At 41.8% G+C, this 19,948-nt stretch overlaps 1 protein-coding gene across 1 annotated transcript in view; it reads right to left on the reverse strand.

Moving 5' to 3' along the window:
- ZBBX (zinc finger B-box domain containing) overlaps positions 1 to 19,948 on the reverse strand; it is a 317,177-nt gene that overhangs the window by 162,131 nt on the left and 135,098 nt on the right. The window contains exons 11-12 of the mRNA XM_089675461.1: positions 11,732 to 11,829; positions 11,515 to 11,624 (exon numbers count right to left, since the gene is read on the reverse strand). Coding sequence (XP_089531587.1) covers positions 11,515 to 11,624; positions 11,732 to 11,829 — 208 coding nt within the window. The remainder of the gene's footprint in view (positions 1 to 11,514; positions 11,625 to 11,731; positions 11,830 to 19,948) is intronic.

Raw genomic sequence — 19,948 nt, forward strand, 5'->3', positions numbered from 1 at the left:
TAAGTGGTGGTTGATGAGTAGTGACACGTGGTTGGTGGGCCTGCACAAAATTCTTAAAGAGAATCTATGGTCAAAATGTAACATAATATATCCATTTCCACATTTTATATCAATTACGTCTAGCCTACTCCTATTACTCTGAACCAGCTTTAGATTTTTATACTTTCTTTTTGAAGATCCCCATACATTTACGTCATTGAACTCTGTGACACGTATTCGCTTTGCCCAGTTGATAGGCACTACTTTGTCACAGAATTTGCAAAGCCTGCCTTTTAAAATACCTAGGTGCTAAGAGGTGGACTTTCTGGAGGCAGAGTCAGTACAGGAACCACTGATTGAAGGCTGCAAAATACTGTGGAATATGTAGCCCTTAGAAAATCAAAGCAAACAGAAGAAGAGAGGCTGCAAACTATGCAGGGAGTCCAGGAAAGTCTGGAAAAAGATGGCCAGCAGAAAGGCAGTACTCATAACATGAAAGGAGGTGTTTCCAGTTAGATTATACTGAATTGTTAAAAATAACTATTGCTATTATAATGCTGATGTTATAAAATGACAGCGTATGCTATGACCATAGATTTACTTTAGGATGAAGGCCAACAGGTAAAGCTAAATTATAAAAGAGGTACTGTAGATCTTTCATCATTTCAAATCATATGTTTTTTAAGCACAGCTAAATCATTGCTAGTGCTAATGGTTTACCGGTACACCATACAGTTATAATACACGTGAAAAAGGTACTAATACAAGGGGGTTGATTTACTAAAGGCAAATAGGCTGTTTTGCAATGACTACCCAATTACATGAAAGGAAATTAAAAAATATGAATTTTTGCTTGCACATGATTGGATGGTGGAAGTCAGCAGAGCTTCACCTCATTCACTGAGCTCTGCAGAAATTTCATTGCAAAATGCATCTTCTCTTGCAAAGTGAATAGCCTGTAGCCTTTAGTATTTTTTTTTGTAAAATTCTATGTATTAGTAATTTTTCAGAAAACATACAGATTAACAACAAAAAAACAAGATATGGCTACGGCCAACAAGCCAGGTAGTCATCCAATGACACAACAAAAATAATAAATACAAAATACAAAAAGAGAGGAGAACCATGCCTGTGTTGTACAGGGAACATCAGTATACATATACATTCAGGAGAAATAAGATATCCCCCTACCCAAAAACACATCCATCCTACCTGTAACTTTCCATCTATTTTCAGCTTTAGAGATTTGAGATATGAATTGAAGCATTATGCAGGTGAATGATACAAACATAAAGTAAGGTTAGGCTCACATGTATGCTAGTGCAGGAATGCATGTAAATAGCGAGCATTCCTGCAATCTCAGGCACCCACAGGCAAAATGTGCTGCTATATATCAGATGCATGGGGATGCCATTAATTTGTAATGGCACGTCCACACATCAAAAAATGCAGAGCATTTTTAGGTGTGGGAAATTGCATGGTGCAAGTGCGCCATGCAATTTACCTTCAGTTGCAACATGAAAAAGGTGCAGGTACAGTAGCCCATTAAAATGAACAGGCTGCTGTGCCGGCACAAATGCTACACGTAGAAACTGTACATATGAGAACCTAGCCTTATATGGAAGCATGTGTACACTTAAATAAATCCTGCAAAAGTACCACCCTGCGGGTGCAATTTGAAAAATGTGAAGAGAACTTATTATTGCATTTCCTGCAGGGGCTGCAACTCATTCAAATTAATGGGCTATTGTACCCAACAAATTTGACACTCAGTAACTGCACATATTTGAATTAGCCTAATTTGGAAGCCCCTAAAGTAATCATGTGTACACTCAAATAGAGCCTGCAAAAGCACCATGCAATTTTCCTGTGCCTGCAATTTCAAAAAGGTTCAAATGAATGGGCTGCTGTGCCCAAGCAAACAAGGCAAACAGAAACAGCACATATGTGAACCTAGCCTAATAAGAAAGTCCCTAAAGTAATCATGTGTACACTCAAATAGACCCTGGTCCCCTGCAATGTGGAGATAATGCTAGACACATATCAAACAGCCACTCTTTGCTTTATGGAAATCAAAATTTAAATGAAGATTTCTGAGTCTTGGGCTCTCTGGTTTATACATGAAATACTAATTGTTTAATGAGAAAATTAGAAGTAAATAGACAATAGACTTTCAATACACAACAAAGGGATTCAATCTAAGGTCCCAAACCCTACTCACATTTTAACTGGCATGTGAGATTGATATTATAACTTTGTTTTCAACATACAATGATTGATGCATACATAGTAAATGAACAAAGTAGATTATAGAAAATGAGAGCACGGAAATCACTTTCACATTAACTAGATGCTAATTCTTCGACTGTGTCTGAAATTAAATTTCAAATAAATCACCATGTCAATCTATCAACAAAACATAAAGTTTCACATTTAAAAGAAAATTTTAAAAAGCAATGTTTATTGCTGGTATGAAAAAGCCTATGGCCAAACATGCCCACAGTAATGTAATTCCACAAAAAAAAAACACTTTATAAGTAAAAGAAATAAAACCACCTGCATGTAAACATTATTCCCAAGACCTTCATATGTATACAAGCCAAATGCAGTTCAGATCGGCAAAAGCCAACATGCATGATCACGCATTTTGTAGGAAGTTGACCCCCTCAGGGAATCAGATCCCCTGAGGACATCAGCTTCTGATGAAATGCATAGAATGGGGCCAGGCACAGTGATGTAATTGCGTATGCCAGCTTTGCCGATCTGAACCTCATTTAGCTTGTATACTGTACATTGTGAAGCACTTGGGAATACTTTTTACATGTGAGTGGGTTTAATGCTTTTACAAATAAAGTGTTTTTTTTTGTGGAATTACACTATTGTGGGCATGTTTTCCCTGTCTATGTACAATGGCCCCAACTGAGAGGTGGAGTTTTAACATCTGCTGTGCCAAGGAGGAGTAGCGCTGGGTGGCTAATTCAAACATGCTTACCATGGCTGCTCTGTAACTGGGGGTCATGGCGTTGGGGTAAACATCTTTCCATTTGGGCACATAACCTCATTTTGGGAGACAGGATTGTTTGGAATGATTCTTTGCTGGATTAACACTTTCACAGATGCAGTGGACTTTTACTGTCACTTCTATTGATGCACTATTTGGACTTTGTTACATCTGCTCACTTTTGTATGATCTTAAGCTACAGTTGCACACTTGTGTTGTGCCAGAACATCTGGAGTGCAGTTCTGTCTCTTTGGCATATATATATATGGAATGTTTTTCTGTTGTAAGTGCAGTCTTTTTTGGTTCATTTTTTTTAATGACACAGTATTTTTTTTCTATATCTGGGTAACAACAGGTTAATACATAAAATAGGCAAAGCATAATTTCCTTGATAAGGAATGCGAATGCACTCGACACTAATTACATGCAAGAACCTCAGCTGTATAAGAAATTACCTGCAAGGACCAGCGATTAGCTCCAGTAGCTGTCAGCCTCCCGTTGCTTTGGATGGGACTGCCTCCCAAAGCTAATCTCTGGGAACCCCTGTAGGCGTTCTCTCATGTAATTGGTGTTCGGTGCATTCACGGGTGTGAATGTACCCTTAAAGATTCTGGATGGATGGTGACACCCACACAACACTCCCTTCACTATCACACTACTGTTTTTCATAATAAAGTCATCACTATTCTAGATCAATGCTATAATTAGAAAACCCCACTTGAAGACTGATGGCAATCCACACAAACCCCCTTTCTTCAAACTAATGATGCTACAAGCATAACTCCATAGTCTCCTAGGAAGATGGCACTTGCACATCCCTTATATCAACCGCACTTGTGGACTTATGCCACTCACATATTCCTAACATATGCTTGCATATGCCTAACTGATGTGTAGCTACCACTGCAACTCATCTTATGTACACTGATTCCAGAATAAAATGTACAACCACCCTACCAAAGGAAACACTTGAAACCCATGCAGACATGTTTGCATTCTGCTATTCCCACCTACTATAGTAAGATGCTATCATCCCCTGACACTGACTAGTGAAAATCCAGGTTTTTAGCCATCGCACACTGATGATTCTATACCCTTCCCCAAGCAGATACTGTACACCCAACCTTCAAAACTCCAGTCCTCATAAGGAAGCATTAGTATTCCCAACCACAGGACTGAAATTCAACATTCTTAAACACCCTTAATGTGCCCACTGCCCCCCGCTTTCTTCTCTTCTGGTAACCAACCTTCAACCCCTCGAAGTGTAAAGAAATTTCACACCAAACAGTATTACAATGGTTTTATGAGTCATCACCATTTACATGTTTATCATTTACTATTCGTGTTTTCAAACTTCTCATACATGCATCAGCTTTAACTCTTAAGACAGTTCTTTCTACTCAGGTGTTTGACCTATAGTGTATGTCTTGTGCCTGGAAACTACACATTTTATGATGCATTTGCCTCCAAATGCAACATCCATTCAGATATTTTTGTGACAATCAAACACATGCACCAATCAGCTATAACATTAAGATACAGTAACTGACAGGTAACGTGAATAACACTGGTGATTTTGAAATTAGTAAACATGTTGTCCATGAAAATGATTGGAAGCAGAAAAAAAATGGCATACCAGTTTATTGTGTACATAGATGTGTTGCTGCAGACTGGTCAGGGTACCCAAGCTGACCCACACCCACAGCCAAAAGCACAGTATGGGAATAAGGCAAGCCAACAGAGGCAATGTGATACTTTGACAAATATTCTGCTGGGAAACCTTGGTCCTGCCTTTTATCTGGATGTTACTTTGACACATACCACCTATCTAAACATTGCTGCTGACCCCCCTTCACGGAAATGGTATTTCCTGATGGCAGTGACCTCTTTTAGAAGGATAATACGCCCTGCCACACTCCAAAATTGGTTTAAAGATGGTTGGAGGAAAATAACAATGAGATCTCAAGATCTCAATCCATCAAGCATCTGTGGAATGAGCTAGAAAACCATGTCCGATGCATGGAGGTCCCACCTCGCAACTTATAGGATCTGATACGGACGGCTTGGTGTCAAATACCATAGCACACATTCAGAGCTTTAGTGGCATCCATGTTGAGACAGGTCAGGGTTGTTTTGGCAGTAAAAGGGGAACCTACTCAATATTAAGTGGGTCATCATAATGTTATGGCTGATTGGTATATTTTATTTTCTTTTTCCACAGCTAAACAGTATTATTCTGACACTGCAGTTGATAGGGTGGCCTATAGGTGGGTGGGACAGTAATGCACTGGAAGGAGGATCATAAATGCCAAAGCAGATTTAGGGATTTGTGTCATACACCTTTCCCACATGAAAAGGAGGACTGGGATAATTTGGCCTGGGAGGCACACATAATCAATTGACCCTTTCATAATAAGGACAGCTTCCTGTGGACTAAGGAAAACATACAACGTAATGTGTGTTGTGATTCCACAGTGATTGGTAGCCATGTTGAAATGTGGGTGCAGTCTTAAAACTAATCTCCATGTGCCAGCTCACCTAGCACCTTTCCGATTCTACCCCTTCTAACTAATAGCTTGAATAGAAATTAAGAAAAATATAATGTAAATGCTACATTTATGCTAGAAAATCTGTGATCGCATCCTGGTCCTGAGTCATTTCCCTTCAGGAGCCAGGGTCCTTTTTTGGGTGTCCATGTCACACAGGCAGTGACATGGACAATTTCTAAAAGTCCTCTTGGGATTTAGAAAAGGAGTCCTGGAAAATCGACATCACTGGTTTACCAGTACTCAGAGACTGCACCATGAAGGACACAGGCAGTAAACTTGGTTAATTAAAACACTGACTCAAAAGGTACTTAATCAAAAAGAAAGAGTGAAGGCATGAGAGAGGAGAGTGGGAAGGGACTTATGTTTTGTTTTAACGATCTTGGTCTATTTTGACAAATCTTTCCAGATAAAAAATGGAGGATTTCAAGGACTAAATTGTAAACAGAAGAGATACTTTATAAGCTTAGCAAGATGACTGCTTTTCTGCAAAAATGAGATGGATTCACCTAAAAAATAACATATTAAATTCAACACCATCACCACAAATAATCAGTATAATTCAGCTTCCTTCAACAAATGAGCACAATATTTTTCACAGTTTTGCATTCTTCCATCATTGACTTTCTTTTAGCTCTTTGCATTAATTCACATACCATCTTAGAATTGCACATAAAGTCGTTGCTGAAAGACCTCCCTATGAAAGGCACTGTGATCAAAAGTTTGAACACGGAGAAGACAGCTATATATATATTGCCCAGCAACATGCTGAAAGACTTCCCTCTGCAAGGCACTGTGATCAAAAGTCTGAACATGGAGAAGACAGTTATATAATGTCCAGCAGCAGGCATTGACTGGGGGCCCTGATCTGACTAAGGTCTAAATGGGGAAGTACTGCCACTGAGGGATGCCAGCCCAACATCATTTTTTTCTGTATGCTGGAAGGGCAAATGCCCCCTGGTTCTCCAGTCAGGTTCTCCTCTGCCCATATTCTAAGTTTAGGCTCTTATGCAAAAAAATCAATCTTTGGTATCCTGTGTTTCTAAACAAAGCCCACAGGAAGCCTCAAGGATCTTCAAAATACAAAAATAAATATAATACCATAATACAGCTACGTATGTTAATATAGTTCTAAAGGTAAGATTTTTAGTAAATGAATGTGTGAAATTGAAATGTCTTTTAAAACTTCCATCCAATATCCAGCTAATGCATCCATGACATCCGCCCTGAACCAGTGCAGCTATACTACCAACTACCTTCATAAAATTGTTTGAATTCTCACACCCAAGCACAATGAGGTTCTTTTTAAGATTTAAGAAAACACAGTCAAAACACGTACTGTGTATTGATAACTACAAGGCACTACTTGGACCACATGTGAGTTGAGTTTCCCATGCATTTTAAGGATAACAACCCAAATAACAAAACTGCAATAAAAACATATGCTGTGGCTTATCAGGCCTTAAATGTGACGGCTGAATTTGTGTTCCTTTTTTTCAGACTGTGAACATCTTCAGAAAGTACAGAAAATACCTGGTGATCTTGTCAGAAATGCAGTGTCATTATCACTTTCTATGAGCTTAGCAAAAAGCAGGAACAACCTTATCTTCCTTGATTGAACTACTAATCCCATCAGACCTAATGTAATGGAGAAGACCAAAAGCAGACATGTTCAAGTACAGCATGAATGGCAATCATGGTTCCCTCCAGAGATACAGATATACATTGATTACTGCTAAGCCGTCATATATTTAATTTTTTTTTGGGGTTTTGATACCCGTTTAGTGAGTACCAAGCTGGAATAAACATGCATCATTGGTATATAAGGTGTTTTCTAGTACTGAGTCTGTATTCTCACTGGGTACCAGTCAGTATGCCCTTCCGCATCATATGGGTAGTTCAAGTGAGGGAAAGACCTATAAAAAGACCAACTTGTCAATAGTATTCTTTAGGAGGGCAACCTAGAATCTATAGCTACTAACCCACAACTAAATTATTCTTCGATGAGAATAATTATAATAACTAGCTTTCAGAATCATAGGAAATTCCTTGGTTTCCACACATTGACTAATTACAATATTCTGTCAATGTAAGCTATTGTGTTTACAGAGAACTGAAATTGTTCCTATAAAATAATTAATGGGGATTTTGAACTTACCTTAAAATCCATTTCTTGAAGTTCATTGAGGTGCATTGGAATTCAGAGACTGTTGGTTTATACTGCCACCAACAAAAGTATTTAGAAACTCACAAACAAAAAAAACAGTGGCCAGCTTGGTATTACCCCTTCTACTCCCACATTGCCTCAGTTTGGTCAAAAGCAAAACTAAGAGCATGATCAAGGACACAAAAGGGCGGAACCTCTGTCCCTCAATGAACTCAAAGAAATTAATTTCATGGGAAGTACAAAAATCGTACATATATATATACATATATATATATATACACACACACATACATACACTATATTGCCAAAAGTATTGGGACACCCCTCCAAATCGTTGGATTCAGGTGTTCCAATCACCTCCATGGCCACAGGTATATAAAATCAAGCACCTAGGCCTGCAGACTGCTTCTACAAACATTTGTGAAAAAATGGGTCGCTCTCAGGAGCTCAGTGAATTCAATTGTGGTACCATGCTAGGCTGCCACCTGTGCGATAAGTCCATCTGTGAAATTTCCTTGCTACTAAATATTCCACGGTCAACTGTTAGTGGTATTGTAACAAAGTGGAAGCAACTGGGAACAACAGCAACTCAGCCACCAAGTGGTAGGCCACGTAAAATGACAGAGCAGGGTCAGCACATGCTGAAGCGCGTAGTGCGCAGAAGTCGCCAACTGTCTGTAGCATCAATAGCTAAAGACCTCAAACCTTCATGTGGCCTTCAGATTAGCACAACAACAGTGCAGAGAGAGCTTCATGGAATGGGTTTCCATGGCTGAACAGCTGCACCCAAGCCTTATATCACCAAGTGCAATACAAAGTGTCGGATGCAGTGGTGTAAAGCACGCCACCGCTGGACTCTAGAGCAGTGGAGACATGTTCTCTGGAATGATGAATCACGCTTCTCTATGTGGCAATCTGATGGACGTGTCTGGATTTGGTGATTGCTAGGAGAACGGTACTTGATTGACTGCATTGTGCCAAGTGTAAAGTTTCGTGGAGGGGAGATTATGGTGTGGGATTGTTTTCAGGGGTTGGGCTTGGCTCCTTAGTTCCAGTGAAGATAACTCTTAAGGCATCAGCATACCAAGACATTTTGGACAATTTCATGCTCCCAACTTTGTGAGAATAGTTTGGGGATGGCCCCTTCCTGTTCCAACATGATCGTGCACCAGTGCACAAAGCAAGGTCCATAAAAACATGAATGAGTAAGTTTGGGGTGGAGGAACTTGACTGGCCTGCACAGAGCCCTGACCTCAACCCGATAGAACTAGATGAATTAGAGCGGAGACTGCGAGCCAGGCCTTTTTGTCTAACATTAGTGCCTAACCTCACAAATGCGCTTCTAGAAGAATGATCAAACATTCCCATAGACACACTCCTAAACCTTGTGGACAGCCTTCCCAGAAGAGTTGAAGCTGTTATAGCTGCAAAGGGTGGGCCAACTCAATATTGAACCCTACGGACTAAGACTGGGATGCCATGAAAGTCCATGTGTGTGTAAAGGCAGGCATCCCAATACTTTTGGCAATATAGTGTGTGTGTGTATATATATATATATATATATATATATATATATTTATATATACACACAGTATATTTACACTCAAACGCATACACACATACATACTTGCATATATATCCATACATATTGTAACACTTAACACTACAGGCATTTGTTTCTGTTAAAATATGTCAGAAAAAAATGCTGCTTATTTTCAAAAGAATGTGTACATGAGGCCTACTTGAAGTCAGACAGAGAGAAACTGCTTTAGGAGATCTAAGCTAGGGGGCTATCCCCATTTAGTTTGGGAACTTTGAACAGGTTGGAACAGAATCACTGGAACCATTCCACCACAGGTACATGAGCAATGACTCCATCAGACTCACAAGGGATGTATGGAAATCTGCTAATCTATGTGGTAACACAGACAGGTTGGCAGACATGACCCGAGGAAGAGGCAAAGAATGGAATTCTAGCTTTAGCACTTGAAAACTGACTCCTTCACCAAAACATCTGAGAAGTTGGATGTACAAATGTCTGCAAAGGCCAACAGATACTCCTAACACACATGCTTAAAAGAACAGCAAACGCTAAACAATATCTTATTTTCCACTACTCTTATGCACTGCTCTATGCACACTGCAAATCCCATAGTCCATAGTCCTAGCCCATCTCAGGAGTGAGCAAGAGATGGTGGATACATTACAACATACAGTGGGATCATCTTCTAACATAGTCATCTTCTAGCAGGAAGTCATATCACAGCAGCAAGTAAAAAAGAAATTTGGAGTTTTGGAGGAGGCTGAGAGCAAAAGAAGGTACTTTTTTAAGTTAAGAATACCATACTCAGGAGCGGACTGACAACTCATAGAGCCCCGGGCAATAGGGGATCATGGGGCCCCTGTGTCCTTGCCCAAACTCAAAAAAGCCTATGAAAAAGGTACTAGGGGCATCTCATGGGGCCCCTTACTGACCCCAGCTCTCGGGCAGTGCCTGAGTTTCCAAATGGTCAGTCAGCCCCTGACCATACTTGAATAGATTTATTTTTTTTTTCAAACCATTTAGTGTCACTTGGCAATAGAAGGAGCTAGAGGCTCCGAGCACGTAGCCTGACTGTCCCACGTCTCTGCTTTCACTCCCCACTGACCTTCTGCTTACTCCTGTGATGTCATATCCTGCTGGTGTGTTCCAGGCTGGTTACTAGGCTCCTTCCTGCACAAACGCTGCTGGATCAGCTCCACAACACCACCACTCTGCAGGATTGACCACTACAGTGTCTCTTACCATCTCCATCAGCCCAGCAGCTATTGCACTAACCACCGGTGGCGCCTGCAGGACTTTTTGAGGAACAGTCATCTCTCATCTCTCATATACACAGATGAGCTTATTTTATTACTTCCTTTGTGAGTGTTTTAAATCCTTTGCTATTAAGTACAGCGTTATTACTACACTCAGATGGGCGCCTCCTGTCTCTTTTCTTCTGTCACTGCATACAGAGTTGGCTTCCTCCGAGGATGGCTGCCGTCTTTTTGTGCTAAAAAGGACTTACTGTACACCAATGCATTTACATACCCTGTTTTAAAGTACTTGCATGCCACAATATTGCCATTATCATCTTTTACTTTATATATTTTTTATCCTTTTCACCCTTACACTACTTTACTCCTGTGCACCAGAGTTACTATAACAGCTTAGCATTGCATCCATTTTAGTTCATGGTTAAGCATATACAGTATATAATTCACAAACTCACTATGCCTATGCAAAGCATTAGTAACACAGTTTCCCATATCACTTCACCCTGTAGAATGTGCAGAAGATTATACCATATGTCACACTATGTCACTCTATGCACTCTTCTTTATGATATATCCTCCACATTGCTTGAATGATTATGTGTTCAAAGGCAAGGCTGTTTTCATTGGTCAGTATGTAAAGGCTCCTTTATCTCTTTTAGTGATTATAGTTCAGGCTCCCAAGTAGTCATGAGACCCTCTAAACCAGCGGTATAACTACTGCAGTTATAGAGAAATACCTCAAAAGCAAATACCTATAGCTGCATTATTGTTCTGGGACTGTAGTCAGAATGTAGACATGAATATATCCACATAGAAAACACAGGTATGCCACATCACATCAAGGTATAAGTGCTGAAATGATCCATCTGTACTTTATTCCATCAAAATTAAAGGTGAGAGATGAAGTGATAACATTTTTTCCTTTATAAATTGGTGAAATGGCCAAATCCTTTCTCAAAACACTGCAAGTAGCAATCTACTTCTGTCACCCTTTAATCAAAGTTTAAATAGTCCCACTATACCTTATCCAGCTCTACAATCTTTAAAGCAGGTTCATGCATCACGTCGTTCCTGACATGTTCTTCTGCTCTGAACAAAGCCACATAATTTTCATGAGCTTCCATTTCTTCAGCTTGAAAGAGTAACAACCAGGAAAGAATTAGTGCAAAGTCAATGGCATTAACGTTTCATTCAGTCACTTAAGTGAAGTCAATAATGATGCAGCAGGGGCATACTAACCTGTCAAATCATTGCACACATTCAGTCCATTCTCAGATACTGTGGGCGAATATATCATTTTATCCATCTGTTTATTTGGGAACTGATTAACTGGAGTTCTGAAAACAATTATGAAGAAAATTATTTGACAATTTCCTAAGAGTTCCCTCTAAGCTAAATTCTTTGGCAAAAATATTGAAAACCTTAAACCATAAATCTATATATTCTAGGGCTGTGCAATGAAAACCAGCAAAATTCATTTCTATAAAGGTTCTATAAGCACTGAAGTGTTAAGATCCGCTAAGGCAGCTCTTCTTCATATTCAATAACAGCTGTTTGGCTTGGACAATTCAATTCACAAAATTACCTCTCTCAGAACTCAACTTGGCGTTAAAACAAATAAAGCCACCAAAGTCAGTCAAAACAAAAGACTGCACTAGTGCAAAGTACAATTTCTATTTATATCCCCATGCATCCCACTGCAATTGAGGAAATCCAGGCAAAATATTGTAGTTTGTTTTTTTTGTGTACTGGGTCCTTATGCCTCTCACAGGCTTGTTTATAAGTCAGGCCTTAAAAACTAAGGACCTTAAAAACTGAGGACCTGTTCATTGTCAGTCTCCTAAGCTGCTTCATTTTGCAATCAATCTAGCGAGTCTTGATAGAGTTTTTTGTGGACAGCATCTACAGTATTTTTCGCTCCTTAAGACGCACTTTTTTCCCCCCAAAAAAGGGGGGAAAATGTCAGTGCATCTTATGGAGTGAATATGGAGTGGCCGGTCCGGTATTTCCATCGCCGACACCATGTCAGAATACCGGGCGGCCGCTCAGCTCTTCTCTGCAGCAGGACCTTACCTGATCCTCGGTCCAGTGCTGTACAGTCTTCCCGTGCCGGCATCTTTAGTGTGGGCACCCGGCTGTGACAACCGGGTGCCGACTGCGCATGCACGAGAAGCGCTGCGCTTTGTGAATGGCCCGGCGTCTTCTGGGACCTGTCGTGTCCCAGAAGACTTCGGGCCATTCACAAAGCGCAGCGCTTCTCACGCATGCACAGTGGGCACCCGGCTGTTACAGCCGAATTCCCACACTAAAGGGAGGACAACTCCGCGGAAGTGGGAGCGGGTACCTGTCAAATTCAGGTACCCGCTCCCCCTTCCTCCCCAAAGGTCCACAGTCTCTGGTCATCTCCTGTACTGTCTGCAGTCTCTTGGTCATCCCCTGTACTGTCTGCAGTCTCTGGTCATCCCCTGTGAGGGACCGCCGAGCGGCACCACTAGCACTCCACTGGTCAGGCGTGCCCAGAGCGCGGAGTCTAAGCCCCAGGGTACTTGTTCACCAGAGCCCCTGGTGGTGGGGATGGACTTGGAGTACCCCGGGACCAGGTTGCCACTACTGAGCACACCTGTCAGTGGTAGGGGTGTTCGCCAGGGGCTCCAACCAGGGAGAGCCAGATGTGAGGAGGTCGGGTGACCCCGATGGGATGGATGGATGGATGGATGAGCAAGTGCGAAGTCAGACGGGCCGAGTTGGTAACGTAGAGGACGGTAAGGTACAAGGGAGCGGACAGAGAATCGTCGGGTCACACGCCAGGTCAGCAACAGCAGGTCAGATCTAGTGAGGGGCATTCAGAAGAGAGGTCAGGCAAAGCAAGGGTCTGGGCAGGAGAAAGCAGCAGGTCAAGAGCAATCCGGGTCAAATAACTTACTAGGCACAGGTTCAGAATCACAGGATACAGGTAAGACCAGAAGGCACTGAATGACAGCTCAGGGACATTTAAATGTCCCGCCCTGCGCTGCCATTGGTGCCCAGCGGGCGGCCGCGGCTTCTACTGCGCATGCGCGAACTCGAACGCCGCGGCCGGCCCGGACCTAGTGCCCATATCCCTGCACAGGGCGGTGCACTGCGCCTGCGCCGGGACCATCGCGGCGGGGATCGAGGGGATCCCTGACATCCCCTGTACTGTCTGCAGTCTCTGGTCATCTCCTGTACTGTCCGCAGTCTCTGGTCATCTCCTGTACTATGTCCGCATTCTCTGGTCATCTCCTGTACTATGTCCGCAGTCTCTTGTCATCCCCTGTAATATGTCCGCAGTCTCTGGTCATCTACTGTACTGTGTCCACAGTCTCTAGTCATCTCCTGTACTGTGGCTGCAGTCTCTGGTCATCCCCTGTACTGTGCCCGCAGTCTCTGGTCATCACTGTACTGTGTCCGCAGTCTCTGGTCATCCCCTGTACTGTGTCCGCAGTCTCTGGTCATCTCCTGTACTGTGTCTGCAGTCTCTGGTCATCTCCTGTACTGTGTCCGCAGTCTCTGGTCATCTCCTGTACTATGTTTGCAATCCATTGGTTCAGAATATTTTTTTTCTTGTTTTTCTCCTCTAAAACCTAGGTGCGTCTTATGGTCAGGTGCGTCTCATGGAGCGAAAAATACGGTACTTTCCTTTGATACCATACTTTGAATTATATACTTTTTTTAGATATGAGAGAAAAAAGGTGAAAATTATGAAAAATTATTTTTTGATGATTTGGGTGACATAAAAAATGGAAAAGACAAAGCAATGTTTTTTTCTGAAATATATATTTTAATTTGTCTGGAATCAAGCAATGCCAAATGTGCCTGATTTTTCCAAACTATAGGGATATATATGGTTTAGAAATACTGGCATATACTGTATATTAGATTTTATCTATAAAGCTTTTTTCTCACACTATGATATGACAACAAAGGATCCATCTTTGAAAATATATAGAAAAACCAGATTGTAAATGTTTTGAAAATTTGTAATTAATAGTTTAATATAAAGTGTTACTAAACCCACATCAGTAAAATCAGTCTGTATATGCAGTAAAGCATGCTTTGTATACTCACTGTGGAACCTAAGGGGTGTATCCTCCACATTGTGTAAAAAGGCTTTTTTTTAACTTGTCTTCTCTGATCCTACCTTTCTTCTACTTTCCCCAATGCATCTGCTGATAGTACAGAGCTTTAGGAGTCACTCTGCACATGCTCAGTTTAGTGTGTATTACTAAAGATTTTTTTTTTTCTTTGAGAGGGTGCATGTGATCAGCACAGGGCCAATTAGTACTGTCCAGACAGAGGGTCAGGGGTTATGCAGCCTCATAGGACAGTCATAGCAGATTGAAAACTCCTCCTACAAGATTTAACCAGTGCTCAGCTGAACACTGATAGCAGTCACAAGACTGCTATATACTGCTGACGAGAAAAGGTATTTAGCAGTTTATATTTACTAAAATAATTGCATTTCTATGCTGTGTGTACTGTGGAAGACCAGATAAAGTGAATGCAGGGTCATTATTATTACTATACAGGATTTATATTAGCATCAACAGTTTGTGCAGTGCTTTACAATGTAAGGGCATACAGTACAATTACAATACAACTGAATACAGGAGGAATCAGAGGGCCCTGCTCATTAGAGCTTACAATCTAAAAAGGGAGGGTCAGGTGACACAAAAGGTAATAGCTATGGGGGATGTGCCAATAGAGAAAATACATGTGCAGTTGTTAGGTGGAGGCAGGATAGGCTTCTCTGAAAAGTGTTCAGGGATTGCTGAAAAGTGAACAGAGTAAGAGATAGTCAGACAGATTGGGCTAGGGAATTCCATAGGATGGGAGAAGTCCTTCACGCGAGCATGGGAGGAGGTGAAAAGCGAACTAGAAAGCAGAAGGTCTTGGGAAGAACAAAGAGTGCAATTTGGTTAGTATTTTGAGACTAGGTTAGTGATGTAGCTGGGGGCTTTGTAAGTTGTTGTTAGTATTTTTATTTAATTTGTTGGGAATTTGTGGCAGTCAATGGAGGGAATGACAAAGAGGGGTAGCAGACACTTGGTAAGGTGGATGTGTCTGGCAGCAGCATTCATGATGGACTGGAGGGGGGATAGCCTATGTAAAGGTAAGCCAATTAAGAGAGAGTTGCAGTAGCCTAGGCAAGAGATAACCTGGGAGTGAAGAGCTTTATGGTGTCAGTGATTAGGAAGGGGCGTATTCTAGAGATGTTGCAGAGGTTAAGATGGCAAGCTTTGGAAAGTGATTGGATGTGGGGCTGAAAGGAGAGTTCAGAGTCCAGGATTACACCTAGCACCCTGGCATGTGGGGACAGGTTGATGGTTGTCCCATTGATCTGGACAGAGAAGTCAGGGGAAGGGAAACGTGGGGGAGGAAATATTAGGAGCTCAGTTTTGGATAGCTTGAGTTTGAGGAAGTAGTGTGACATCCAGGCTGACATGTCAGTCAGTAAATTAGGGATACATGAGGAGACTGTTGTTGTGAGCTGAGGGGTAGAGAGATAGATTTGGATGTCATTAGTATAGAAATGATATTGAAAGCCATGGAAGGCTACCAGCTGACCCAAGGAGGAGGTGTAGAATGAGAATAGGAGAGGTCCAAGAACAGAACCTTGGGGGACCCCAACGGAAAGAGGAAGAGGAGAGGAGGAAGTAGAATTGTAAGTGACACTGAAGGTGCGGTGGGATAGGTAGGATGGGAACCAACAAAGAGCACAGTCATGGATATCAAGCGAGTAAAGTTTTTTGAGGATGAGGAGTGGTCAGCTTTATCAAAGGCAGCTGAGAGGTCCAGAAGTAGGAGTACAAAATAGTGTCCATTGGTTTTTGCTGTTAATAAATCATTTGTGAGTTTTAGGGGAGCAGTTTCTGTGGAGTGTTGAGGGCGAAATCCAGACTGAAGGGGATCAAAAAGGTTATCCTTGATGAGGTGGTCACTCAGCTGGTTATAGACCAGGCGTTCAAGGAGTCTGGAGGAAAAGGGGAGCAAGGAGATGGGGCATAGGTTGTTAAGATTGGTGGGGGTCAAAGGAAGGCTTTTTAAGTATATGGGTGACTAGCATGTTTAGAGTAGAGGAAAGTTGCCAGAAGAGAGGGAGTGATTGAAGATGTAAGTTTGAGAGTGTAGGATAGAGCCAGAGGGTGACTGCAGCATTTTAGAGGGAATTGGGTCAAGGGGACAGGTGGTTAGGTGGGCGTTAGAAAGAAGTTTAGCAACTTTTATAGTAGCAGGGTTAAATAAGGGCAGTGTTGAGTGTACCTGTGGACATGGGGGTCTTAAGTGAGGGAGATATCTGTAAAGTGGGCATTTCATTACAATTTGCACCAATCTTATTTTTTAAATGATTGGCGATCTCCTGGGCAGTGAGTGAGTTAGTGGGTAGAGGCAGTGGAGGACGAAAAAGAGAGTTAAAGGTAGAGAAGAGTTGATGAGATGGTGCTACTGAGAGTGATAAAATAGGTCTGCTTGGCAGTGTGGAGGCAAGAGTTGTATTTTTGGAGGGCAGTTTTATATTGGTTGAAGTCTTTGTGAGACTTAGTCATACGCCACAGACGCTCAAGTGCGCAGCTGCGTTTTTTGAGACTTCTGGTATTGTCTGTTTGCCAGGGTTGTAAGGGTTGGGGCCTGATTCTGTGTGTAGTGAGAGGGGTGAACTAGTCCAGGGCAGAGGACAGGGATCTATTGTAGACAGAAGTGGCTAGTTTGGGGCAGGACAGGGGTGAGATATTGTCATAGAGGTGGTCAGTAGCACAGCAGAGAAGAGAATGGTTAAAGTGGTGAAGGTCTCTACGGGTAATTGTTAGGCGGTTGGAGGGAGAGGTAGCTGAAGACAGGGAGAGAGTGAAACTAATAAGGTGGTGATCAGAGAGAGGAAAAGGAATGTTGAAGAGGTTGGATGGAGTGCATAGGTAGGAGAATACAAGGTCAAAGGTGTTGCCTTCAGAGTAAGAGCATGTACCCATTGCTTCAGGTCAACTGAAGAGGTAAGAAGTTTAGAAGTAGCAGGAGTGTTAGTAATAACAGGGATATTGAAGTCATCGAGAATGATTGTGGGAATTTCAGAAGAACGAAAGTAGGGTAGCCAGGAAGAGAAGTCATCAAGGAACGGTCCATGGGGCCGGTAGATGACAGCAATTCTTAAAGAAATTGGAGAAAATTGACGTACGTAGTGAGCTTCGAACGATGAGAGGGATAGAGAGGGAGGAGAGTGAAGAACCTGAAAGGTGCTCTGTGGGGATAGGAGGATACCCACTCCACCTCCTTTTGCATCCACTGGGTCTGGGGGAGTTAGTCTAGAGAAGACTACTATGGGAGAGGGAAACAAGAGAACCTGTGTCGGATTCATGAAGCCAGGTTTTGGTGACAGCAAGCAGATGAAAGGAGTTAGTGACAAAGAGGTCATGAACAGAGGTGAGTTTGTTGCAGACAGAGCGAGTATTCCAGAGGGAACATGAGAAGGGTGGAGTGGTTTTAGGAACAAGAGGAATGGAGACTAAATTTTGTGGATTGTGACTGTTGCCAGAGGGCACAGGGTGATGGGTGCATTGGTTGCAGTTATATAAAGGACCATGGGTTTAGTAACACTTTAAGGTTACTTGAAATTAAAGCGCAGAATATTTTAAATAAATTAAAAATGGTAGTTTTTAGCTATTTTTCCAGTTTCTTCAGCATAAAAGTAGATAATGATGCTATGCAATATGAGAGAACTAGGAGAATACCACATAAGTATGTCATATCGTGGAGACATGATAGGCCATGCAATCTGGTTGTCAGTGGCTGAAAACTGGCATGTCTGTTTTTTGGTACAAAACTGCATTTACGGTGGCTCAGCAGCAGAACCTCAGAAACTATGCCAAAAGCAGAGTCCCGAAGGTTTTGTGCCCAAATTGACTGATATTTGAAACTGCTAACAAGTCCCTTCACTTCGACTAAAGCATAATGCTGCCACCACCATTCTTCACTGTGGGTGTGGTGGGTTTTTTTGGTGATGTGCAGTGTTGGTTTTGCACCAAGCATACTATTTGAAATTATGGCCAAAAAGATCAATTTAGTTTTCAGACTGATTTTGGAGGAATGTCCATTTATTGGTAATGTCACCGTTGTGCCATATTATCTCCACCTGATGACTGTCTTCACTGTGTTCTATGCTATGTCTCATCACCTCCATGCAAGGTTTGGTTTTGAAGTGTGCTCCCCTCCCCATTCACACTATCTGCAGTGGCCTGCATTTTCCTGCACTGGATAAGCATAGGTCGTGACTAGGGCAGATTCAAAACAATTGTTTTCTATGTCCCCCATTCACAACACAAGGCTGGTGTGATGTGTGGTGTGAAAAAATACAGCATTTTTCCCCAACGCACTGGATAACACAGCATGTCATTGCATTGCTGTGCAAAGACATAAACGCAGTATCTCTAAGTACTATGTGATATTTAAAAAACAGTAAAATAGACAAAAAAGAATAAGCGTACACTGACAGGTCCCCACACAGTTTGCGTTTTACCATGTTGGTGTAGTGTTAACATAGATTTACTGAAAAGCAGCATAAACAACTGGAGGGTTAGACAAAATACTTCATTTAATTCTGGCTTCTGTGGCGCAGGGAGTGATGTCAACTTTCTGATGGCCAGATCCTGGAAGTAATGAGCATTACAAATCTAGAGCATGTTACAGGAATGCATGTTGCTTTCATTAAAAAAGTAATTCTTTTTTAAATGGTACCCCAATGCATTTTTGCTGCAGTATACCACAATGCACTACTGTGCGTTTTGATGCCACTGCCTCAGAAAAAGTTCTGCATGTCCATTTTTGGTCCATTCCTGCACATTGTCAGTCCATTCAAAATGCATGGATTGCCTTAACACAGCACACATTAACATGTATGCGTTAATGCAATGCACAGGAAGGGAGAGGTGTGAATAGACCATAAAGTAGCATTGTGACAGAATGAAAACTGACCACAAAAAGTTCTAGTTATGCATCTGTTTAGAGTGAAAATCTGTCTCATCTTGCAAATCTGTGCAGTTTGCTGTCAGGATAAAAGGCGTAGGGGGTCACAAATACACTGTAAACTTGTCATGGGACCTGATTTGTGTCTATATCTGTGTTGCTAATTTGTTGATAAATGTCCACATGTAAATCCCCACAGTGATAGGGTTCTAACCCCTTGCCTCTTTGGGAACACTATACATTTTGCAATTCCTACTGCTTCTCCCCAGTAGTTAAACTACTAACCAAACCTAACAGTTCCACGCAGATTTGTGGCAGCATCAAAATCTCAGTGCCTACATTTGAGACGGTTTCTGGTGACAGTTATAACCCCTGTCAGATTTTTTTTTTTGCCATAAGTGTCTCATTGAGGAGATTTACCTTTACTTCCTGTCCCATAGCCAAACAGGAAGTGAGAGGAAATCCCTGCAAATTGAGGGAATT

Source organism: Staurois parvus, unplaced genomic scaffold (genome assembly GCF_062004578.1).
Source record: "Staurois parvus isolate SC_StPar_1 unplaced genomic scaffold, SC_StPar_1.0 ptg000155l, whole genome shotgun sequence".
Classification (NCBI taxonomy): Eukaryota; Metazoa; Chordata; class Amphibia; order Anura; family Ranidae; genus Staurois; species Staurois parvus.